This window comes from Vombatus ursinus, unplaced genomic scaffold (assembly GCF_900497805.2).
Source record: "Vombatus ursinus unplaced genomic scaffold, bare-nosed wombat genome assembly UNPS02004677.1, whole genome shotgun sequence".
Lineage (NCBI taxonomy): Eukaryota > Metazoa > Chordata > Mammalia > Diprotodontia > Vombatidae > Vombatus > Vombatus ursinus.
The window spans coordinates 716,614-742,876 of NW_020944455.1; the positions used below are offsets into that span (position 1 = coordinate 716,614).

At 42.3% G+C, this 26,263-nt stretch overlaps 1 protein-coding gene across 2 annotated transcripts; it reads left to right on the forward strand.

The window, feature by feature from the left end:
- The first annotated feature begins 636 nt into the window (after positions 1-636).
- On the forward strand, positions 637-25,922 carry YIPF6 (Yip1 domain family member 6). 2 transcript variants are annotated; one of them, XM_027839067.1, is made up of 7 exons: positions 637-725; positions 6,886-7,014; positions 10,565-10,643; positions 14,205-14,247; positions 17,187-17,312; positions 17,898-18,055; positions 22,753-25,922. In XM_027839067.1, the coding sequence occupies exons 1-7, from the start codon at positions 702-704 to the stop codon at positions 22,869-22,871; spliced, it is 678 nt and encodes a 225-aa protein (XP_027694868.1). In that variant the 5' UTR covers positions 637-701; the 3' UTR covers positions 22,872-25,922. The 2 variants fall into 2 exon arrangements, with proteins under 2 accessions (XP_027694868.1, XP_027694863.1); XM_027839062.1 differs by having other exon boundaries at positions 692-752.
- The last annotated feature ends 341 nt before the right edge of the window (positions 25,923-26,263 follow it).

Below are 26,263 nucleotides of genomic sequence, written 5' to 3' on the forward strand. Positions count from 1 at the left end.
GGGCAGCCCCTATGCTACCTAAGGATTACAATAGGAAGGACATTGACAAATCGAAAACTTATGGGGACAGGGACGGGGTGGGGGTGGGGGAAGGGAACGGGGTGAGGTGGAGGGCGGGGAGGCAGGGAGACAACCGGAAGAGGTTATGCCATACCAGGACTGGTTGAGTCACTTGCGTGTGTTTAGAAAACTCAGTGACAGGATAGTTGTCCTCAAGTATTTGAAGAGCTGTCACGTGGAAAAGGGATTAGATTTGTTGTGTTTGGCCCCGGAGGGCACTCAGATTTGACAGGAGGAAACAAACTTCCTCACAAAAGGGTAACGGAAGACCTTGTAAGGCAGTGAGCTCCCAGTCACTGGAAGTCTGCAAACAGTGTCTAGAGAACGGATTCCTTCTGGGTTTGGGTCGGACCTGGTGGCAAGGAGGTGCCCAGAGGCCAGGTTAGCTCAGTGGAGGAAGAGAAGTAGAGGTGAAAAGGCGGGGACTTAACAGCAATATCCCGAGAGGCAGGGCAGGGGGAGAGCCTGGAAACAAAAGAGAGGCGGAGCGAAGGGCGGGACGAAGTGTTGTTAGAGTTACCGACTGTGACGTCCGTGATAGGCTCTTGTCCGTGACGTCATCCATATGCGCCAGCCCAGCCGCGGAGTTCCACGTCGCTGTCCTGGCGCCTGCGCCCTGAGGAGGAAGAGAAAGACTGAAGATGGCGGAAGCCGACGAGCGGACGGTGGGTGAGACTGCGACCAAACCTGGGGTGAGATTAGGGCCAAGGGCAAGAGGGAGCCCGGGCGGGCCAGGGGGTTGGGAAGCGGGGGGTAAGGAGCCGAGCGCCCTCCTCGTAGGGCCTTCTTGTCTCATCCTGACGACTGTCCAATGTCTCCTTTCCCCTCTCCCCCCAACCTTCCCAGAAATGGGCCAGTGTTCTCCCTTTCCCACAGCTCTTGTTCTGTTTACTCCTTCTAACTTTATCTTCCTGCTTTGGAAGTTTCTTAAATATTTCAGAATCACAGATAGTTTAAGCTGTCATCAGGGCTCTCAGAGACCATCTAGTCCAACCCCCTTGTTTTACAGTAGAGGAAACTGAGGCCCGGGGAGGGAAAGTGACTTATCCAAGATAATCAGGATTGAACCCAGATCTCATTCTCAAGACGTTGCATTATGCCTCCAATTTTCCCAATATTTTTAATCGTATGATTACAGAACATCCTTGTGAAAATACTGCACCCCTTCCCCCTCAACTCCCTTTGGTTATTCCTTGATTTAGAGTTACAGTACCAATAGCCATGAACACTTTTGTAACTCTAATTTCTTATAGGGTAGGGGGTCCGGACCTGTGATTTCATGAACTTGTGTGGAAACTCCCTGCACAGGTGCAAACTGTCAGCTCATCTGTAACATGATCTCTTAGGATCGTGGTTTTACAGATGAGGAAAGAGGCAGAGAGGGGAAGTGACTTGCTCAGAGTCACACAGCTTACTGTGGCAGAGGCAGGACGTGAACCCAGATTCCACGATTCTAAATCCTTTAAGTAAAAGTTACTTGGAGTGCTAAGAAGTTAAGGATCATTTGTCCAGAGTTATATGGTAGTATTTTTCTGAGGCGGGTGATGGCCAGGTCTTCCTGACTGAGGTTTGCCACTGCCATAGTTATCTATAATAACTCTGGTTGTCTGTTAGGAAATTCTTCTCCATCCAAAAGATTGAACTAATTTCCAGCAACATCAGCATGTAAGTGTTCTCTCACGTCCCTGACAATTTGATACTTTGTAAGATCTGCAGTTTTAAAATTGTTTTAATTTTAGTCTTTCTTGAATTGCTAAGTAAATCTGTTCATATTTTTAGTGTGATAATTTATTTCATTGTGGAGATCAAATGAGATAATACATGTAAAATGCTTTGCAAATGTTAAACCAATATTTATGTCAGATGTTATCTATTTTTTCTTGTATCTAAGTGTTCTTTTCCCCCTCATATACTTTTTTCCAGTTCTTTATATATTTTCTGATTTATATTTATCACATACCTTTTCCCATTTTGTTGTTTTTCTTTTAATATTATATATTAATATTATGTGTTTTCTTTTAATATTATATTTCACTATATAAAAATTTTTCTTCTTTTTGGTGAGGCAGTCAGGGTTAGGTGACTTGCCCAGGGTCACACTAGTAAGTATCAAATGTCTGAGGCTGGATTTGAACTCAGGTCCTCCTGACTCCCAAGGCCGGAGCTGTATCCACTGTACCACCTAGCTGCCCCTAAAAAGTTTTTGCTTTTATATATTGACACAAAATTATACTATTTCCAGTTTTCCTCCATGTTTTTAATACTCAGTAATGTGTCTCCCTTCTTTTTTTTTAAAGTTACATGATAACTTTAATATATATTTTAAAAGAATAGCAAGTTGTACATAATAATTTTGAAATTCCATGTGTAATCATTTTTTGTATTCTATGTTATAGAAATGCTTGTTTTATTTCTTAAACTCAGAATAAAATAAATGAATAGATAACTAAATAAACAAATAAATAGATGAGTGAATAAATAAATGAATAAATAAATAGATAAATGAAATTCACAATGGTAATTACCAAACCAAGTGGTTAAAGAATAAGAAAAGACAGTTTTCAAAAAGAAACAAAAATTGTTAATAATTATTTGAAAAAAATATTCAAGTTCATTAATGAGAGAAAATGCAAATTTAAGACATTTGAGGGACCATACCATCAAGTTGGCAAAAAAAATAATTAAAAGCAACAAAATTTAGAGTTGGCAAGGTTGTGATAAAACAAGTAAATCTATTTATCACTGATGATATTTCAGATGTGTATACTCCTTTTGATCATAAATTATAGATCTAAAGTTGGAATGAACTCAAAGTTCATCCATTCCACCCCCTCCAGTTTTCACATATGAAGAAACTAAGACCTGGGTGGGGGTGGTTAAGTGACTTATCCAAGATGATCCTGGTAATAATTGCCAGAGGTAGGATTTCTATCCATATCTTCCAATGCCAAAGCCAGCACCATGTCCTATGTAACATGCTGCCTTTTAGAGAACAGTTTAACAGAGTGTGGCCATGGTTACAAAAATAACAGTAACTTCTGATCCAATAATTCCATTTGATGGATGATACCCTGAAATTTATCAAAAACAAACAAACCAAAATACCTGTTTGTTTCAAAGATTTTTCATAGCAGCACTATTTAAAATCGCAGAAAAACAATTGGAAGAAACTTAAATATGCAAAAATAAAAGAATGGTTAAATAAATTGTGGTACTAATTTAATTAATGCAATTTGCACAAAAAGTCATAACAGATAATTTAAAAACTGACAAGTATGAAGGATTTAAAGAAATCTGAAAAGTCCTTTTTGAGATAAAGGAAAGTGAAAAAAAGTAGCAGGAGAACAATGTGAATACATAAGAGAAAAGTGATTAGAAAAAGAATACTTGGAGAAATTTAAGAGTGGTTGAAAGGGTATGCTTTCTATACATTGAGATTAATTTCTTTGAATGTAGTTACAAATCAAGTTAATTAATTGCATTGATATTTATGATTGTTTATAATAAACCACTTATTCTAAAATGTAATAGTCAATCAGATCTGGTCTAATAGCTCTAGAGATGAAAAATGACTGAGAAATTTTTCCTGTGGGATTCCAAGAAAGAAAAAAGGAAGGAGAGAAGGAAGCAAAGAAAGAAGAAAGGAAGGAAAGAAGGAAGGAAGGGAGGGAGGAAGGAATGGAAGGTGGTAGGGTAGAAAAGAGAAACAGGAAAGAAGAAGGAGGGAGATAAACAAAGAAAAAAGACAGGAAGTGGGAGGGAGTGATACAGACAGAAGGAGAGAGAAATAGAGAAGAAATATGAGGGGAGAGAGAAAGATTAAAAAAAGGAAGAGAGAGAGAAAGGGGCAGAGGAGGGGTAGAATAAAAGGGAGATAAGGAGGAAAGAAATGGGGAGAGGGAAGAGAAGAAGGAAAAGGAAAATAAAATTAGAGACATTTTCCAAAAGCTGAATTTTCAAGCTAAGCAGGATTTTAGAGATCACATATCCAAAATTGGGATAACTATACTAATCCTTTTTCTCCAAGCTCTTTTTGTAAATATAAAAAAAGCCCAACTGGGCTTTATTTACTCTGTGTATTGTGAGGTATGGATTCAAATCATTCACTCTTTAGTTGTCCCACATTGTTTATTACGAAGAAATACCTTTCCCCATTGTTATATTGCTTCTAACTTGTGATGTTAAGTTCTTAAGAGAATGTAGAATTTGTTCTTTTCAGTGGATTTCGTTTTTAACCCAATAATAATTGTGCTAATTCTCACTTTGTAATGTTTTAAAATCTGATGGGATATGTCCCTCAAGATTATTTTTTAAAATATGCACATTATTGATAACCTTGCCTCCTTTTCTTGCCAATGATTTTCACTTGTAGTTTGTCAAACACTATAAAATCCCTGGAGATTTAAATCTATAATTAATTTAGGGAAATTTTTCTTGTCTAATACATTATATTTCCCATATTGCTCCATTTATCTTACCTTTTTTATTTTTCCCACTAGTTTTAATAATTTTCTTTGATCAAATTTTGTGCCTCCTAAGTAAAGTAGTATTTTTGGTCACTGTTGCTAATGAAATTTCTCTTGTTTAAAAACTGCATTTCTGTGTCATGGATATACAGTAGTACTGTTGATTTTGCTGCATTTATCCTTCACCTTCACTGAATTAATTTTTTGCATTAATTACCTATATAATTATATCACTCCAAAGAGTAATATCTTGTTTCCTGTAATTATATCTTTTATTTCTTTAATAATTATAGCTATCATTTCTGTTAATATATTAAATATAAGTAATAACAGAGAATACCCTTTCTGGTTTTTTTGTTTGTTTGTTTGTTTTTTGTTTTTGTGAGGCAATTGGGGTTAAGTGACTTGCCCAGGGTCACACAGCTAGTAAGTGTCAAGTGTCTGAGGCCGGATTTGAACTCAGGTCCTCCTGACTTTAGGGCTGGTGCTCTATCCCCTTCTCCACCTAGCTGCCCTAGAACACCCTTTCTTACTCTGTTTTAAAGAGGAATTTCACTAGGGTTTTTTCCATTAAGCATAATATTGGTTCTTGATTTTCATCAGGTCATATATTTTAGGCAACATCATAGAGAGTTGACCTGAAAGCCAAGAAGATCTGGGTTCAAGTCCTGTCTCTGATACACTGTGGCAGTGTGACCTTGCCCAAAATCATGAACCTCTGTATGCTGAAGGCAGCCCTCTAAGACTATCAGTTTCCAAGGAGGTGCTGCCTGTCCCTTTAATGGGACTTCCTCATGGTGTGCTCCCTCACCAGTGAACTCACAAGTTTCCAGGCCTGTCTCTGTCTAGAAGTTGCAGAGTTGTAAAGGGCCTTAGGGTCATTGAACCCCAAGGTTTAAAGAGTTGGGAGGCGCGTTGGGGCCCAGCTAGTCCAATATGGACCTTACCAAGAACCCCTGTTATCGGATCACTTCGAAGGGATCATTTACCTCTGCTTGCTTGGAAACCTCTAGGCTACCTTTTATTTTGCAGCTGAGGAAACCAGGGCCCAAAGAAAGAAAGGGACTTGCCTGGGTAATACCATGTCGGGATTTGAAATTGGCTCCCGTGACTTCAAAGCCAACATTGTTTCTTCTGTGCTAACCAAATTGTGGTAGAGCATGTTCAGAAAGAAACCTGCTGTACCTGATTTCCCTTAGAATCCTAATTGAGCAGATGCTAAATTTTATCAGATGCCATTTTCCCCATTAATGCAAAGAAAATTTTTATATGCTAACTCTGTGGTAGGAATGTCAACCAGTTGTCCTCCTGCAAAAATTTTCTGTACTTTCTAGTAGAAAGAGTCTAGACTTGAACCTGTAGGCCTAGGTTTAAATTTTTGCATACATTCTAGCTTCGTGGCTATACATTTAACCTCTCTGAGCTTCATTTTCCTCATTTTTTAAATGGGGAAAATGAGACACTAGAGAGACAGCATGGCACTGTATGTAGAAAACTGGCCCTGGGGCCAGGAAAACCTGGGTTCCTCTGACAAATCTCTCAAGACTGGAATTGTAAGGCACGCAGGTATTGGCCAAGGGAGTTGCTCACTGGGCACTCCCTACAATGATGTCATTACAGGTCCCCTCCCAATCCTAATGAGACTTTACTTGGCAGGTTTGTTGTGATGAAATCACTTTCTCAACCTTCCATCACTCTCTGAATGAGCTCAGTGTTGCAAAACTCAGAACCATCCAGAGTCCAGGGGTGGGGAACCTTCGGCCTCAAGGCCACATGTGGCCTTATAGGTCCTCAAGTGTGGCCCTTTGACTGAATCCAAATTTCACAGAACAAATCCACCCTTGATCCAGACACTCAAATTTCCTGCTTCAGATCCTTGATTGAGCACCAGAAGGGACCGCCAGCCTTATCCAGCTCAACCTCCTCATTTTACAAATGAGAAAGCCAAGGCTCATGGGTTAGATACAGCTCCTGTTAACATTTACTTTTTTATTGTCTTGTATCATAAAGCCCCCCCCCTTTTTTTCTCAAGCTGTAAAGAATTAGATGTAGGTGTCATTCATTGTTAAATATTAAGGTGATTTATTTCACTAGCTGATATATAAAATCTGCAAAAGACCTGGTCTCTGAAGAAAATGAAAATTGGTCTGGAGTTTTTTTTTTCTTAAGCAATTGGGGTTAAGTGACTTGCCCAGGGTCACATAGCTAGTAAGTGTCAAGTGTGTGGTCTGAGGCTGGATTTGAACTCAGGTCCTCCTGACTTCAGGGCTGGTGTTCTATCCACTGTGCCACCTAGCTGCCTCCTGGAGTTTTAATTAATTAATTTAATTCTTTTTTTTTTTTTTTTAACTTTTCCCAGTTCCTAGGTCTTTCCGATGTATCCATCTCAGAAGATATCCCTGTGGAGGGAGAGATCACAGTGCCAATGGCATCTCACTCCCAGGATGAAGACTATTCTACGTTAGATGAACCTGTGAAAGAAACCATTGTAAGTCCAGCTCTAGGAGATGTAGTGAAAGGGGCCAGCCCCAGAATTGGTAGGCCTGAGGTTGAGGGATCAAGCCTGTCCTCGAATGATTTAGAGATGAGGAAACTGAGGCCCAGAGAAGAGAAACAGCTAGTGAGTGGCAAAACTATGACTGAAATTCAGGTCTTCTGACTGACTCCAAATCTCATCTTCACTACACTATGTTTGCTTATTGAAATAACATTTAGGTTGTGTTTATAGGTGATTCTTTAACTGTTTTGGTTCATTTACCAGTTAAAATGGGAATGTTAAGAGACCAAATTTCTTTGAGTATATGACAGTGGAGCCTTTTACCAGGGGTCAGACTACTGGGCCCCTTTCAGACGTTTCTGGTAGAGATTGCAGGGTCTACTAGTGTGGCTTTTTTTTTTTTAATTTTTAATTTTTTTTAAATTTTTAACATGTGTTTTTAAAACTTTGGGTTACAAATTTTCTCCCTTCCTTCCTCCCCACCCACCCTCATTGAAAAGGCAAGCATCTCGATACAGGTTATAGATGTGTAGTCATGTAAAACACCTCCATAGTAGTCCTGTTGTGAAAAACTAAGTATATTTCCCTTCATCCTATCCTCCCCCCCATTTATTCTATTCTCTCTTTTGACTCTGTCCCTCCTCAGAAGTGTTTGCTTTTGATTATCCCCTCCCCTCTATCAACTCCCTGCTCTCTTGTCCCCTTCCCCCCTTATTTTCCTGTAAGGTAAGATAGATTTCCATACCCCATTGTATATGTTATTCCCTCCTTAAGCCAAATCCTATGAGAATAAAATTCACTCATTCCCTTTCACCTTCCCCCATTTCCCTTCCACTGTAAAAGGCTTTTCTTGTCTGTTTCATGTGAGATATTTTACCTCATTCTACTTCTCCCTTTCTCTTTCTCCCGGTATAATCTCCCACCCCTTAATTTTATTTTCCAGATATCACCCCTTCATTTTCAACTCACCTTGTGCCCTCTATCTATCTGTCTATACATACATATAATTTTTTTCCCTCCCACTACCCTAATACTGACAAAGGACTCATGAGTTACAAATATCATCTTTCCCTGCCGGAATATAAACAGTTCAACCTTAATAAGTCTCTTATGTTTTCTCTTTCCTGTTTACCTCTTCCATGTTTCACTTGAGTCTTGTATTTGAAGGTCAAATTTTATATTCAGTTCTGGTCTTTTCCACAGGAATGCTTGAAAGTCCCCTATTTCATTGAATGACCATTTTTTACCCTGAAGGATTATACTCAGTTTTGCTGGGTAGGTGATTCTAGGTTGTAGTCCTATCTCCTTTGCCCTCCAGAATATCATACTCCATGCCCTCTGGACCCTTAATGTAGAAGCTGCTAAATCTTGTGTTATCCTGATTGTGTTTCCACAATACTTGAATTGTTTCCATCTGACTGCTTGCAATATCTTCTCCTTGACCTGAGAATTCTGGACTTTGGCTACAACATTCCTAGGAGTTTTCCTTTGGGGATCTCTTTCAGTAGGTGATCAGTGGATTCTTTCAATTTCTATTTTGCCCTCTGGTTCTAAAATACCAGGGCAGTTTTCCTTGATAATTTCTTGAAAGATGATGTCTAGGCTCTTTTTTTGATCATGGCTTTCAGATAGTCCAATAATTTTCAAGTTCTCTCTCCTGGATCTATTTTCCAGGTCAGTTGTTTTTCCAATGAGATATTTCACATTCTTTTCTATTTTTTCATTCCTTTGGATTCGTGTTACAGTGTCTTGATTTCTCACATTGTCACTAGTTTCCAATTTCTCCATTCTAATTTTTAAGGAAGTATTTTCTTCAGTAAGCTTTTGGACTTCCTTTTCCATTTGGCCAATTTTGCTTTTTAAAGCATTCTTCTCCTCATTGGCTTTTTGGACCTCTTTTGCCATTTGGGTTAGGCTATTTTTTTAAGGTGTTATTTTCGTCATTATTTTTTTGGTTCTCCTTTAGCATCACTCTCAGTTTTTCCTCTGTTTCTCTTACTTGCTTCTCAAAATCCTTTTTGAGCTCTTCCATGGCCTGGGACCAATTCATATTTTTCTTAGAGGCTTTGGATATAGGAGCTTTGGCTTTGTTGTCTTCTTCTGGTTGTATGTTTTGATCTTCTTTGTCACCAAAGTAAGATAATATAGTCTAACTCTTTTTGCACTGCTTGCTCATGATCTCAGCCAATTACTTGAGTTATAAACTCTTTGTTAAGGTAGGAGTCTGTTTCCAGTGTGGAGAATGTACTGTCCCAAGCTTCAGGGGTTTGTGCAGCTGTTTTCAGAGATACTTCTAGGGACCTGTAAATTTTCAGTTCTTCCAAGATGCTGTGATCAAGGGCGGAAGTGTTTACTCCTTTCCTGGCCTGTGCTCTGGTCTGTGAGCACTCTTTTCTATCTTGGAACTGTGAAGAGGTTTTCCTCTCCACAGCCACTATAAGCTCCACCACACCAGCACTCCTCCTCGCCCCAGGACCACCACCCAGAACTGTGACCCAGATCCAAGAATGGGCAAAGCAAGAGAATCCTGCACCAGCAGAGAGATTCCTGCAATCCCCCTCTTATCAGCCACTCAATTCCCCCTCAATCTGTGGGCCAGAAGCTCAGGAAGCAGCCGCCGCCCTGGGGGCACACTCGGGGAATGGGGCTGGGACCCTGCTTCTCTCACTGCTGACACAGACTTTTCCCACTGACCTTCTAAGTTGTCTTTGCCGTTCATGGGTTGAGAAGTCTGGAAACCACCACAGCTGCCTGTGATTCATTCCTCTGAGGCCTGTTCTAGGTTTGCTGCGGCCTGCATGCCCAAGCTGCACTGCGTTCCTCTCCCAGCCTGGTGTGATAAACCTTTCCAACCAACCATCCAGGCTGTCTTGGGCTGGAAATTTGTTTCACTCTGTCTTTTTGTGGGTTCTGCTGCTTTAGAATTTGTTTAGAACCATTTTTTATAGGTATTTGGAGGGGTTTGAGGGAGAGCTCAAGGAAATCACTGCTTTTACTGCGCCATCTTGGCCCCACCCCCCAGTGTGGCTTCTAACAGCAGGAGTGTGTGTTACAAAATCAGAATTTATTCTCATTCTCCAGAACTCTTCCAACCTGAGCACAAACCTAGTGGGCCTCTAAAAGTATAGACCAGGGGTGGGGAACCTGTGGCTTTGAGGCCATATATGGCCCTCTAGGTCCTCAATTGCAGCCCTTTGAATCCAAACCTCACAGAACAAATCCCCTTTTGAGGCTGCTGTTGTATTACTGGCTGCCACCAGCCATCATACCACAGAGCATGAATTGTAATTCATAAGGATTTCTGATCATGTGGCTCGCTATTGAAAAGACTTGAAACACCCTTGGACAAAATGGTCACTCTTAGCTTTAAAATAACTTCTCTGAGCCTCAGTTTCACCATTTGTAAAATGACTAGATAATCTCTGAGGCATTCTAGTTCTACCGTTGTATTCACCTGGGTTTATATTAGACAGCAGGAGAGTGATGAGGTTGTATTGGGAACCTATCTCAGTTCACTAAGATAGTGGTTTGTGTCTTTCAGATTCGAGACCTGAAGGCTGTTGGGAAAAAATTTGTTCATGTCATGTACCCCAAAAAAAGCAATGCACTCTTGAGAGATTGTGAGTATCAGGTTTTCAAGATTCCATTCTTTCTATTGTAGCTCTGTTAGATTTTTTTAGAAAGGGAAAGGTGTTACAGGAATACACAACTTTGCATGATCCCCAAAGAAATCATAAAAGAACTCTAGGAAGAAATAGTGATTTGGCAGGAGTGACATGCTCAAGGTGGAAAGTTTCTCCTACACATTTTCATCCTTAGTGGCTAGGCACTGAGCATCTTGTCCAGAGATGGTGCCCCAATAGATGTCCCTAGCTGCTGACTTCAGAGAAGCTGCTAAGCCCAGATAAAGATGTCTGGAAAGAAAGATGGCACTTTGGCCTTTAAGGATCTCATGGAGACAGTGAGATAAACGGTCAAATCTCTCCCCATTAAATGCCTCCCAGGCATAGAAGGTGCAAAGGTAAGTAAGACAGGGTGTGTGCTCAAGAGGATCTTAAAATAGAAAATAATTGAGATTTAATAAGCAGGACTGATGCTGTTTAGGGGTTCAGGGGTCCTGGGACCCCAAAATCACAACACGCGGGTCCTGCCCGAAAGAATTTGACCCAAGCCTTCTTTCAGCCAAAGACAAGGTTTATTTAAACATCCATCATATTGGGCAGACTCTTAAGGAGTCTGAACATTAGTGAGCTATGGGCTAGATTTTAAGAATCTGAGCAGTGGCTAGATTATAAGAATCAGAGCACCTTAATGGAGACAAGATGGACCTTATATACAGAAAGACTGTGGGAGGGATCTAGGAGTGGCCAAGTAGTCCACAAGGTAATAGAATTACCAAGGATGGGAAGTGGCCTGGGGCCATAGGGAGGCAAGACAATGGAGGGGAGATTGGGTGTAGTCACAATGAAAGGCCAGTTGATGGGATTATAGCCTCAGGCAACCACCAGAGATATGACCTTGTGGGAAAGTCCAGGGTTTTTCCTTTCTGGGGCCCAGATCCCAACCCCATCAGCATGGCACACTGGAAGGGTCACTGGAGTTGTAGCCTGGTAGTTGTGTAACCTTGGACAAATCACTTCCCTTTGTGGAGCCTCAGGCTTCCTCAGAAGTTTGGGTGGGATAATTTCTAAATTCCGCTTTACCTTAAAATCCTATGTTGTCTTACCCAGAGCTGGTTACGGGTAGGCCCTAGATCTTGATTTCATTAGTGTAGGGCAGGGGCAGGGAACCTGGGGCCTGAAGGCCGCTTGTGGCCCTCTAGGTCCTCAAGTGTGGCCGTTTGACTGAATCCAAATTTCAAAGTGTGGCCTTGAGGCCGTCGCTTCCCCACCCCTGGTATACGGAAAATACCAAGAGAAATACCGTCTACCCGTGTGGAATTTCTGGTCTTTGAGGGTTCCTCAGAACTTCAAGGTGTAAGTCAATTTTGCCCAGGCTCACGTAGCCAAGATGGCTCAGCCCTGGGACCTGAACTTTGGCTCTTTGTGCTCCCAAGCTGTTAATATCAATCAAAAATCATTATTATTATTTGAAAAATCCCCCACCTTTCTAATTGTCTTTTACCATTACAAAGCGCCTTCCTGTTGTGAGTTATTAGCAAGTGAATAGATTGCCCTTTGGGCATTTCTGTTCCCCTAGGAAGCTTGCTTCTGTAGTCTGTGGCTGCTACTTTTATTGCCGCAGCTGTTTTAGTAGCTTTGCCAAATAATGAATTCTGCTTGTTTTCATTTTTCTTCCTCCAGGCTGTTATTGTGTGCTTGCTATTTGGTGGGGTTGTTTTTTCTTGTTGTTTTGGTTTGGGGTTTTGTTTTTGTTTTTGTTTTTTGAAATCCACTTTTGATGTCCTCAGATCCCCTAATCAGAACAGTTAAATTAGAAAAAGCAGGCAGAACTTAAGTTCAGCATAGGCTCAGTTTATTGATTCCTGAAGGACATTAGCCACAACCCAGGTAGGAATAAGTACCATGGAAAAATTGGCCTAGCCTGACCCTACAAGGAAGCAGATAGGCTGGGGGCCTTGGGTGGGGGGGGGCAGGGGCAGGTGAAGATGGAGATGCCTTATGCCCTGAGCCTGCTCCCCTCTCTGCTGCAGCTGGTCTACTTTTCAGCCAGATCTCACATGTTATGGCTGACAAAAGCTTGAGTACAGCTTTTAAAAAAGCATTAAGTTTGGACAGCTAGGTGGCGCAGTGGATAGAGCACGGGACCTGAGTTCAAATCAGGCCTCAGACTCTTGACACTAGCTATGTGACCTTGGGCAAGTCACTTAACCCCATTGCCTAGCCAAAAAAAAACAAAAAAAAGCATTAAGTTAACAATTAGGGCCAATAAAAGAGACTTTTAAAATGTCATTTAGTTCTGATCATTGTTCTTTAATTCATTTTTTTAAAAGTCCTGAACCTAGCTTTTCTATGTAATTGAATGGCTTCATCTTGCTATTTGCAAAGATGAGGGGTAGACCAGGGAATGGAATAAGCATTTATTAAACACCTACTATGTGCCACACACTATACTAAGCACTTTTTACAAATATTATCTCATTTGATCCTCACAACAACCCTGGGAGGTAGGTGCTATTATTAGCCCCATTTTAGAGTTGGGGAAACTGAGACAAAGGTTAAGTAACTTGCCCAGAGTCACAGAGCTAGTGTCTGAGGGTGGAGGCCCAGCACTGTGTGCGCTGTGGCATCCCCTAGCTGCTTCAGACATTTTGCCTACAGAAAGAACTCAAAATGGCTCTTAACAAATGCTTCTCTCCTCTTTGCTATATGAGATTGAGGGTAGGAGGCAGTGTGACTCGTAGCTAGAGGGCCAGCCAGCCTTGGGTTCAAGTGCCACCTCTGACAGTCTGTGACTGAGCAAGTCACTTTGCTTTCAATGCCCCGGTCGTCTGGTCCAGACTGTAAATTGCAGGCGAGTTACCAGGATGTGCCAGCGGAGGGAGCCGTCACACCAGGATAAACTGACAGGGCTGAACCAAACCCAATACAATCTGAGCCTTGAGCTTTGGTGTAGGTCTCTCTCCCGTTTTCAGGTTAGTTGAGACGTGGCCTTGAAGCAGTGCCTTATTGACTTAGAGGAATGTTAATGAGGATGAAGATGATATTTTATTTGTATTAATGGATTTTGAAATTTCTAACAAGGTTTTGCATGTATTTCATTTGATCCTTCAAACAGGCCTGTGAGTTAGGCAGGGCAGATGGTATCCCCGTTTTCTGGATGAGGGAACTAAGGCTTGGAAATAAGTGTGGGCACAAGGCCACGCGCTAATGCGGCGCAGAGCCAACTCTAGGCCAGCTTGCAAGCGCCTGGGGGGGGATTTCAGTGCTTAACACTGGACCGTGGTTCATTAGGTGAGAAATGAATGACTCAACATGGGGATGAGTCCCAGCGAGGGCAAAGTGCCAGGTGGGAGAGGAGGAAGTGGACTCAGTGGAACAGTTAGAAAGAGCGAGCAAGGGACCGCAGTAGGACAGCTTGGGTTCAGTCTGGCAGGGCCTCCTTAATGGCCGAATCTCAGGAGTGGGAGGGCCAGAACATACCAATATCAGAATGTACCTTATCGTGTTCTTCCTTTAATTTGCTAAATACAGTTTAACGTTTATCATTTTGCCTTGTAGGGGATCTCTGGGGCCCTTTGGTCCTTTGTGTTTCGCTTGCACTGTAAGTACTCATTTCTTCCTTTTGAAGTAAGCCTTTCAAAGCCATTTTGGGGCTTCAGAATTGAGGAAATGTTTGCCTGACTGATTTCACATAGAGCCTTTTCGTTGTGTTTACATAACACCATTGCCCACTCGATGGTGTCTTCTTTAGGTCCCTAAATCTAGAAAGTCTTGGGCAAGCCTTGCAAACCCATCTGTAGAAGTTTCTAGGGTTATCTCTCCTCCAACCGTGCCACCTGTGTATATCAGTCTTCTTCACATCCTGTATTAGCCATACCTGCCTTCCAATCATCCTCCCTCTCATTGTCCTGAGGAAACTAAACAATCTGTCTATAGATCAGTATAAATATAAATGAAAATCCTGCCAATTAGAGGGAGGGAGCAGACAGTTTTGTAGCAGATAAAATAGAACCCAACCTAATAGGTTGGGCCATCTCTCTTGTCTTTGATTTGAATGCCAGGACCAGTAAAACCTTTCCTGTCCTGATTGCATTAGAAACTCTGAATGATAAGATCCATGTAGCATCTATTAAGAACCACCACCACCACTACCATCATCATTGGTTATTGACATAGAGGATGCTGGCCTATCAAACACTGGACCTGAACCCAGGACTTCTGACTCTACTGCTTACTGTATGACATTGGATAAGTCATTTAGCCTCAGTTTTCTCATTTGCAAAATGGTCATATCTACTTAATAAGGTTGTGACAGTCTAATAAGATAATAAGTAAAGTGCTTTAACTTTAAAGTACTGTCCAAAAGTACTGTAAATGACAAGTAAGTTAATTTCTATAAAGCAGGAGCTCTTAACCTTTTTTGTCTCATGGACCCCTTTTTGGAAGTCTGGTGAAGCTTATGGACCTTTTATCTGAATAATATTTTTAAGTAATTGGAGAAAATGCTCAATTTCAATGAGACAGTAGTGAAAATAAAGGGGGCATTGCTTTCCCATTCAAGTTCACAGACACACACCCCCAGCCTGGAAATCAGTCCCCAGAGCCCAGGTTAACAACTTCTTATGTAAAAATAAAGAAAGGGAGGGTCTTCCCATCTGTAACCTAGTGAGCTTGACTTTAGTTCCTGACAAAATTTGAGAGCCTATTATTAATGAGATAGTTTGGGAGTGATTAGAAATGGAAATGATCACTTACAAACGAGTGTAGGTTCATCAAGAACAAATCATGTGACCTAATTTCATTTACCATTTTTGATTAGTTACTAGGGCTGGCACACCGGGAGTGTGCCAGAGTGCTGTAGTGGCTTATCAGCCTAATTAATTGGGAAAAGTCCAAATGCCTGGTTTTCAACGAGCCATTTGACAAAGCTCTCACACCATCCTTGTGGACGAGATGGAGACATGTAGACAAAGTGATGTTCGAGTTGGTGAGATTTGGCACTGCTTGCAGGCCCAGGCCTAGAGGTGTTGATTAGCAGAGTGCTTCAAAGACTGGCTTTGTTTTTGGCTCCATCCCAGTCACCACTTGTGTTAGGGACTGGGATGAAGGCATAAATGGCTTTCTTCTCCAATTGTGGAAGACACAAAGCTTTACGCTTTTCAGTATCACTAATGCATTGGCTAACCAAATTAAGGCTCCCAAAATGTCCCCAAGTTAGAATACTGGGCCACATCTAGACAGAAGGATGGGGACAGGCCTTGTGATTGATTTCCTTGAGGCAGACAATTGCTGGGTGAGGAAGGATGCTCCTTTTGTCAACTAGTGCAGGGCAGCACCTTCTCTACAACCTGAAGTCTTATCTAGAGCAGTGGGTGCTCAGTCTGAGAGGGGAACATTCCAAAGAATCGGTTCCATAAATGTTAATAGGGAACTGCTGATGAGGAACTCCTCTTCCAATGCAGGTGGGCTCTTGTTCTGAAATTTCCCATCTTCGAGAGGTCCCTAGGGCCCTGAGAGGTTTAAGTGACTTCCTGTGGTCACACTTCCAGGATGTTTCAGAGCCAAGACTTGTTCTTGAGCCTAGTTTTTACTGACTCTGAGGTCAGCTTCCTACCCACAAATGCAACCCTGCCAATGAGATCACAGCTCTGATATTTTAAAAAAAAAAAAAATTTCCAGCAGATTAGTAGTTTAAGTGGCCTCTAAGTACACAAATGAAAAATTATGCCTCTAAATGAAGTTCCACATCTATTTGCTAAACATAAGTGAATACAGATCTTTCCATTTAAAGGTAGCTAGAACTGAAACCCTAACCCAGGAGTTCCCAACAAGTCACTCAGCAACAGTGGTCTAGGGGCTCAAGCCTTTGGTCACATCACTTGTGGCTGTAACACACTTAAAATATTTGAGTTGGGATGTGCCTGAACATAAGTAGACCAGCCTTATTTCTTTATATATGAAGAACCTGAAGCCCAGAGAGGGAAACTGATTTGCCATCCAGCGAGTAAGTGGAGGCACTGGATGAGGAGTCGGGCCTCTCACCGATCTCCCCACTTAACACACTGCATCCCCTGAAATGGGGAGGTTCCTGAGCAGAGTGGAGCTCCCCCATTAACCAAGAATTTCAGGTGAGATGGCAAGGCACACATCACAGCCTTTGCCCTGCTCTGCTTGCACTGGTCATCCCCAGGCCAGGGAGGAGGCACTCCTTCCTCTCCTTGACTTTGAATCCCTCTCATCCTACAAGGCCTAGGTCACTCGGCCCTTTCTGCATGTAGCCCCAACTGCTAGTGCCCTCATTCCCCAACAACTTTGGGTTTCTTCTCTTTATATTTATTCTCTATGTAGTTTTATATAGCCTTGTTGTCTCTGCTGTTAGCATGTAAGTTTCTTGAGAAAAGTAGGGATTGTCTCTTAGTTTTTTTGTGTCTATAGCAACTAGCACAGGGCCTGGCAAATAGAAGGTGCTTAAGAAATGTATGTTGATTGATAAAAAGTGTCTGATTAACCCTGGCTTGGTCCTTTGCTTTCCTGCCCTAGGATGTTACAGGGAGGCTCTGCGGATAGTAAAGAAGATGGCGGACCCCAGTTTGCTGAAGTTTTTGTCATCATCTGGTTTGGTGCAGTTGTCATAACACTAAATTCAAAACTTCTTGGGGGGACCATGTGAGTATTGGGGAAATGCTTAAAGCCAACCCCTTTTCTCTCCTTTCTATGTAGCATATCTAGCGTTCTGGCACAATCAGACTGACATTGCTGGCTAGTCTTTGAAAGGGAGGCCCTCCCTGCCAAAGAGATCTTTCTCTCTCTCTCTCTCCCTCCCCCTCTCTCTCTCTCTCTCTCTCTCTCTCATTGGTAGAAGTGCCAAGCAGAGGGCACCCAGGTGATCTTCATCACCTTTGAAGCCTCCTTCGGGGAAGAAGGCCTCTCATTCCCCAAGGTAGGCAGCTCGCTGCTGCTGTTAGTGATTAAAGAGGTCATTTAATTAGGAGAAACATCTTCAAGGGGAAGTGAACAAAGAACAGAAATGTTTTCATGAATTGCAGTACCTTTTTTACACTGGAGCTCAGGGCAGGTCCATTCATCTGGGGTGGTCTGCCATGTTCTAGCAGGCTGTTATTACCTTGTGGGCTTGGTGTGGGTCTTCCGTGTTGTAGTTGGGTCTCTGAAATACCCTCGTCCTGCAGTGATGGGCTTTGACTGGTGAATAATTGGTTTTTCTTTAACTTTCTGGCTTTGTCTTTTCCTCAGATCATTCTTTCAGAGTCTCTGTGTCTTGGGTTACTGTGTCTTGCCCTTAACAGTGGCTATGCTGGTGTGCCGACTGGTACTTCTGGCTGGTATGGGACCTATCAACTTCCTTATCCGGCTTATCGTGGTGATTGCGATGTTTGTCTGGTCCACCTTAGGTAAGAAAACATCCATTTTCTGATTCTTCAACAAGACAGAACATAGGTTAGAGGTAAAAGTATGTCTGGGAGCTCTGTGCTTTATGAAGGCAAATGTTGGGGTCTCTGGTAACGTAGGATTTGGAACCAAGAATAGGGCTAAAACCTTAGTATCCCTTTGACCAGGAGCTAGTCATTTAGCCTCTCTGGGCCTCAGTTTCTTCATCTGTCAAATGAAAGGCTTGGACTAAATGGTCTCTAAGGGTCTATAACACCTTTAGGTCTGATCCTGCTTGTGCCCTTGGGCAAATCACATTCCCTTTCTGGACCTTGGTTTCCTCCCTTGTAAAATGAGGGGATCAGAGTAGGTGGCCTCTGGGGTCCCCTCCAGCTCTATATCTAGGATTCTCTGAGCTTTCTTTTTTTTTTTCTTTTTAGGCAATTGGGATTAAGTGACTTGCCCAGGGTCACACAGCTAGTAAGTGTCAAGTGTTTGCTCCGAGGCCGGATTTGAACTCAGGTCCTCCTGACTTCAGGGCCGGTGCTCTATCCACTGTGCCACCTAGCTGCCCCTTAGAATAAAGAGTGTTTATTATTATTCAGTCATTTTTCAGTTGTATCCAACTCTTCATGACCCTATTTGGGGTTTTCTTGGCAAAGATACTAGAGTGATTTGTCATTTCCTCCTCATTTTACAGGTGAGATAACTGAGGCAAACAGGGTTAAGTGACTTGCCCATTATCACAGAGCTAGTAAGTGTCTGAGGCCAGATTTGAACTCAGGAAGAGGAGTCTTCTGACTGAAGACCTGTCACTCTATCCACTGCACCATCTGGCTGCCCTCTCTGAGCTTTCAAATAGGAATATTCTTGTACTAACGCCTCATGGCTTTGTCATGAGAAAAGAGCTCTATAAACATTAAGATGCTATAGAATTATTGCCTGTTTTGATCTTAAGTTCCTGACCGGTGCTTTCCTGTAGACAGGCGCTTTCTGCCATTGGCACATACTAGTCAGAGGACAATCCCACCTACTAAGGAGTAGGTACACGGGCTTTCGAGGTGAAAATCTCATCTTTTAAAAAATAATGGACAAGCAAGGCTCTCACATTAAACTGAGTTAGTATCCTAAAAAGGCTTAATTAACTCTAACCCAGGGAAGGTTCTCTTCAAGATGGGGCAGACTGGACTAGCGATGGATGCTGCATATTCTTAGTATCATTGATTTAGAACTGGAACGGCCCTTAGAGATCAGAGTCCCCTTGTTTTACAGAGGAGCAAACTGAGGCCCAGGGAGCTTGTGACTTGTCCCAGGTAAGATTACACGGGCAGTAAATAGGAGATCTCAGATTCAAAATCAGGTCCCCTGATGTTATATCTAACACGCTTTTTACCACATCATACCAGAGCAATTGCTTTCACATTATCAAAATTTACTAAAAACCCAAAGCCCCTCTGGAAGCTAACCAGCCTAATCTTTTGAAGTTTGGTGAGACTTTACTTATCTAGATCCTAATCAGGATTTTTTTAAAGGCCTTCTAAGCAGCCAGAACAGGGGGGTCAAGGTCCATGCACTAAAATCTCATCTGAATCTCCTTTGACCCCCCCCCCCCCCAATTCAGTCAATCAATAAGTGCTTCTATGTGCTAGGCATTGTGCTGGGTACTCAGGATATTGAGACTAAGTTAAATAGTCCTTGCCCTCAAGAAGATTACATATAGAAAATAGATACAAGATAGTTGCCCAGGGAGGACACCTGCAGCTGGAGGAGAGAGAGCAGGCACACCTTCATGTAGAAGGGACTTGAGGACTTGAGCTGGGTCTCAAAAGAACAAAGGAGTGCTCTTGAGGCAGAGAGGTAAAGAGGGAGACCGTTGTAGTAATGGGAGATGGGTGGTCACGTGTGAGGAAAGGCACAAAAGCCATTCTGGCTAGATTAAAATGTGGGAAGGAGACAATGTCTAATAAGGCCAGAAAGGGAGGTTGGGGCCAGTTTGTGAAGAACTCCAACTGGGGAATAGTGAAGTTGATGTCTGATCCTAAAGACTTAGGTTGGAAGCCTGAGTGACTTGGAGGTTGGTGGTCTCCTTAACAGTAACAGGGAAGTTAGGAAGAAGGAAAGATTTTAGGGGAAAGCTCATGGGTTCAGTTTTGGACATGTTGAGTTTGAGATGTCTATAAGACATCCAGTTTAAGCTGTTCAGTAGGCAGTTAGAAATGGGAATCTAGAGGCAGAGAGAGAGGTTTAGGGCTAGATAAGCAGATCTAGAAATCATAAGCATGAAGGTGATAATTGATTCGTGGGAGTTGATGAAATCAAGTAAAAGAGTATAGAGAGAAAAGGGAGCCCTGGGGGACACTCCCCCACCCACCAGATGTGACCTGCATGAAGATCTAACAAAGGAGCCAGAGAAGGAGTGGTCAGACAGGTAGGAGGAGGACCAGGAGAGAGCTGGGTCACTAGAGAGAATATCAAGGAAGAAGAGAGTGATTGAGGGTGTCACAGAATACAGAGAAGTCAAGAAGGATGAGGATTAAGAAAAGGCAGAGATCTTTGGTAACTTTGGAAAGAATTGAATTGAATTGAAATGGAATTTGAATTCATTTGAAATTGAAATGGAATTGAATGTTGGGAACCAGCCTGCTAGAAAGGTAAGAAGAAAGTGAAAGGAAAGAAAGTCCAGACATCCATTATAGAGGGCCATCTCAATGAGTTTAGCCTACAGCTGGGGAGGAAAGAAAGATAGAAGTGCTAGGGATGGAAAGATCAAGGAAGGGTTTTTTGAAGATGAGGGAAACAAGAGCATATTTGTAGGCAGAGGGAAGCGACTCCAACAGCCTCAAGTTTCTCATTGAAATATGAGGCAAAGTTTCCAACTGAGGGGCAGGAGGAGAAATGTGAGGTTTGAGGAAGGGTAAAAAGGTATGGAAGAGCCACAGTGGTAAATGGGATAATGAATTGAGTAGGGAGATGTAAAAGATTTGCCTTGCTGTAGGGAGGCTCCACTTGAGATTATGGGACATAAATTTGTAGAAGACCAGTCAACGTAGTTTTGCAGTTTTCTTAAGTTATGTTCAACAGCATGAGAATAGGAGTGGAGGCAGAGAATGGTAGGATTAATTCAATGTTGGGGACAGAGTATGATCAATGATGAGGTAAGGGTCACGGAACTTGAGAGAAGAGGACATTGTAGAGTTGCATTGGTTCACCAAGAGGTCTAGATGGAAAAAGAAGGAGAGTGGTACCAGTATAGAGGTAATGGCCTGGGAAAGGACTGAGGAGTAGAGGGATTGAAGGTCAGGGTGGGCATGAAGAACAGGGTGGAGAGTTGCAAGGCAGAAGGGGAATTGGATTGACAACAGATTGTGGTTAAATAAAGGAATTGCCGAGTTCATGAACATGTGTGAGGCACACGTGTGGTTGATGACAAGCTCAACAGTATGACCATCTTGTGTATAGCTGAGGTGAGGTGGAGAAGGAGTTCATGGGAAGTGAGAAGCTTCCCAGTAGTAACTGGGAAGTTAGATTGTTTGAGGGAATATCGGTAATGTATGTTGAAATTCCCCAGTATGAGGGCAGGAGAGGAACACTGTGAGCCAGGCACTGAGCTCGTTGAAAAAGAATGACCGTGTCCAGGACTTGGGGAACGGCAGCCACCGGAATCTTGATTGAGGGATACACACAGATTGAATGCAACTCAGAGGAATCAGGATTATGGAGTGATGGTGGTAGAACAAAAGGCTAAGAGTGACCAGTCATGGAATGTGAGTGAAAGTGCAGCCAGTGCTGGAAAGGGCCCCCTGAGATGGGTTGTCATCAGGAGGGAGCCTGTATCAATAGGAGTGAGAAAGGAAAAGGTTTCTGATGAAAGCATGTTTGTTATCTATGGAGCAAGTATTCCAGAGCGCACAGTGGAAGAGCCGGGTAGATCTCTGGTGGGATATTGTGGAAGTTGAGTTGAACTGGATGTGGGAGTTAGAGAGCAGGTAGTGGGGGATGGGGAACAGGGTTTCACAGCCATGGTCCCCATTGCTACCAAAGTGATCTTTCTAAAGCTTACAACTGACCTTGTCATACGCCCCTCACACTCTAATTCCATTGATTCCCTATTGCATTAAACAGGCGCCCCAAATGAGGAAAACCCAGTAATCTTGGTCGTTTTAGTACAGGGCAAACAGCCCGATATAATTCATTACATCCTGAAGGCCTTGCTGTGCAGTGGAGAACAATACGTGGCACTTGAGTGATGACCTTGAATAAGCAAGAAAAGATTTTGTTTTGTATTCATTCTTTAGGTTGGCAGGGAAGTGGGCCATCCTAAATTTTGGGAAGAAAATGGCTAAAGTCCAGAATATTTTAGTATTGGTAAGAAATCTCTCTTCATTCCCCCAGGGTTCTAAACAGCTGAGGTTGACTGACCTGTGTTTGAGATCCACCGTAGATTTACCTACTAGGGTTTATTCAGTGTTATTCTCAAGGTGACTTGAGAAACAAAAGTGATTTAGTGGGCAGAACACTGGCCTTGGAATCAGGAAGGTCTGGGTTTGAATCCTTTCTCAGACACTTACTAGTTGTTTGCCTTGGGTTAGCCTCTTCCCCTCCCTAGGCCTCAGTTTTCTCCTCTGTAACACGAGGGGGCTGGACTCCATGACCTCTAATGCTCATGCCAGGTCTAGAGCCAGGACTAACCTTTGCCAATTTGTTTTTTGTTGTTGTTCAGCATCCACAGCGTTCCTGGCTGATAGCCAGCCTCCGAATCGAAAAGCCCTTGCTGTCTACCCCATCTTCCTCTTCTACTTTGTTATCAGCTGGATGATTCTCACCTTTACACCTCATTAAACCAGGACACAAGAGAAGCCAAAGAGCCCAAGCAGAACAGAAGACTCCAGCTCCGCTTTGGGCCTTTGCCTCCTGTCTCTCCTTTCTTGACTGTCAGAGGGAGCCTGGACGTGGTGAAGGGGTAGAGGTGATGGTAGGGATTGGGGGGCAAGAGAAAGCCAAGGTCGTGCAGCAACACCAGCAAAGCAGTTGCTTGACAGGGTTGGTACTTTGATTTTTCTTAATATGATTGTTTCTTTAAAATACACATACAGCCAAAGTACTACCCTACTCAAGGATTATGGTTCACTGTGTCACATGTGTGTATGTGTGTGTGAAGGTGGCCACAGGAGTGACATGGTGATTGATTACACATTGAGTTAGAGACCGAAGTTAAGTTCAGACAACATCAGTTCATGCACAACTTTCTCTTTCAAACATACTGCCTTATCACCATAGGGTGTATTTCTCTCTTTTGGCAAGGGAGGGTGATCTGTCTTTTTGTCTTCTTCCTTTCCTCTTTCTTTTTCCCCTTTTTCCTTCCCTTTTTGAATATATGGAGGAGTAAGGGGAGATTCATAGAACACGTGGAAAATGAAAACACTTTAATTGAAATTCAAGTTGTACTCTAAAGAATTTGGACAGGCACCATTTTCTTTGTAAAGCACATGTGAGGAACCCTGTCTTTTTTGGACCACGTAAACCTCGGACTGTCTCTGTGCATATGCATATTGCAGTCATGCCATGTGTTCTGACAAAAGCATGCCAACCTCTTGGTAGCACTCCAGCTCCTTATCTTACTCTTTAGCCCTGAATGTGCATGCTGGGCTATTCGGAGCCAACGTGGAATTTTCCTTGGGCTAAAGCAATCAGCATTGAAACCCTTGAACTTACCCTAGTAGAAGACTTTTGAAAACTTAGGTAGGCAGGTCACTAATGCACATTTGTATCACTGTATAATAAGCACATTCTCTTAACTTCAAAGTCGGATGTTTGGAATATAGAGTAACTGCAAGGAATTCCTCCCTCCGAAATGAGTCTCTCCTGGTGGGAGGAATTCTAGAAGGTGCAGATAAGAACTCGGATGGGGTTTTAAAACCCACGATGGCATTTCATGTCTTGATGGCTGCCTGATAAGGGAACTCAGAGAGGGACTTAGGATCTCCCGCGTAGTTAGCTGTAGTCTCTTCACAGAAGCAGGAACGCTTTTTTCACTGGACCTCTTCCTGGTGGGGAACAGCAAATGATTTCCTTTAGCTGTAGACTGGATTTATTTATAAAGACAGCTTAACTCTTCGTTAGCTGTACACTCTTTGCCCTGCTTTACTTGTTGGATATTTGTCCTCCTAGGATGGTAAGTAAGGCCTTTCAAAAGCACTTGGAAGAGAGGCTGGCCTAAGACGGGCTCTGAACCATTTGGGAGCTCCTTTAAAGGAGAGGTCTAGGCTCCTCTCTTTGGTGACATTGCACACTGGAGAACGGTGGCAGGCAAACGTCCATTCTGTCAGAGGGCATTTGTTGCAGGTGCACAGTTAATTCTGTAGATGACCATAACTTAGCCTGTGCATTTTCTATGTCATACACTTAATAACTTTCTATTTAAAGGTGAGCTGTATATTAAGAGTAGAATAGTTTGATTTCCTATATTAGCCTAAGAAAAATGGTCCCTAGACTGACCGATAGCAATAAAGGCCTTGTTAAATGAGCTTTTCTCCTTTCCAGCCCCGGTTAAAGTTTTGCTTTCTCCATTTTTATTTATTTATTACAGTTCACCCTTAAATGCTTATGTAATTTTCCACATCAAGATAAATTCAGCACTTAAGTCTTGACCTAGAAGATATTTTGAACCACCTAAGTGGATCCTAACTTGTTCACACTAAAAATATCTCTTCCTTTAGAGTTCCTCATAATCAGTTCTGACAATTATGTGAATTTATTTTGAAGGAAAGACTGTTTCCTGGGTCACTGTTTTTTCAAAGGGAAGGAAGGAAGCCTATTCTGATACGCATTTTACTCGAAAGTCTGAATATTTGGTTGGAAGCAAGTAAAGCCATGACTTTTTGATTTTGCCTTTTTGTTTTTTATAACTTTTCTTGTGTTTCAACATGTCTTATTCTGTGTTCACTAGTTGCTCTTAGGTAATGTGGATGACTTCTAGAACAGGGTGGTTTTTTTATTTACTTTCTATTTTCGTCAATTTACTAATAAATTTGTTTCTTTTTTCTTTAGATATGAAAGTTTAAAAAAAACAAGTGGAGGTGGGTCAGTCTGAGGTGTAAAATCTTTCCTTAACAAATGTGAAATGCTGAGGCCTTCAGAGCTGGTCCAGTCTACAGGCCAGAGCCTCTGAAAGCCAGAACCCTTGTTTGTCATTTTCCTGATTGTGAGTCCAAAGGCAGACAAGCTTGATACTGTCACTGCAGAGCATGGGGCAGCGATGCCCACATGCATCAGTGGTCACTATTAACTGCTTGTGAGGTCAAGAATGTCTTGTCACATCCTTTTGTGATAAGATCGGACTTAGGAAAGCAGTTATTTGATGCCAGCATAATTGAAGGTGCAGCTTACCCTTTCAAAAGGAATCTCTAGGCCAGCGAGTCGTCCTTCCTTTGAGAAACTTGTTGTGCAAGGTGGGCTCGATTGTTTTGTCGTTGCAGAGGGTGGCCAACCGTTGGCTGTATTTCTCACATCAAAGTCCACCAAATGGATAGAGGGGATTAATTCAAGTACGCTTGATAATCATGCTGCCCAGCATAAGGAGACTATGCCTTTGATCATTTATTCCTCCAAATGGACAGCTAAGATCTAGCATTTCTTTTTCCTGAATAACCTCAAGCATAATAGACATTTCTGTAAAGGCAAGCAAGGTTTAATGGCCATGTGTTGCAAAAGCCTGTTTTTTTTTTTTAAACACTTAACATCTTGAATCCAAATTGGACTATTGGATTCTGAGAGAATTTTACTGAGAAATCTGAGTGCTCTTGGGCTCAGAGGGTCAAGAGATTTAGAGCTGAAAGGGACCTCAGAAATCAACTAGGTCAACCTCCTTATTTTGCAGAGGAGGAAACTGAGGCCTAAAGAGGAGAGGTGACTTACCCAAGTCAACATATGTATAAATAGCAGAGCCAGGATTTGAATACAGGTCCCCTGACTGTACTCTTTCCACGGTAAATGACTTTGTAGATGACATGAATTTTAATTAGTAATCGATTGTTTCTATTAATAACCAAGCTTGGCTCTGAAGAAGAGAGGAGGAAATGTACTGCCTTCTCTTTTTTTGCAGAGACGGGAGTAGGGATGTGGAGCATTACATATACTGTCAAATTCTGTTGATGTGTTAATTTTGCTAAACTGCCTTTTCTTTAACACATATTTTTTGTTATAAGGGGTGGCTCTCGGGTGGGGTTGGGGTG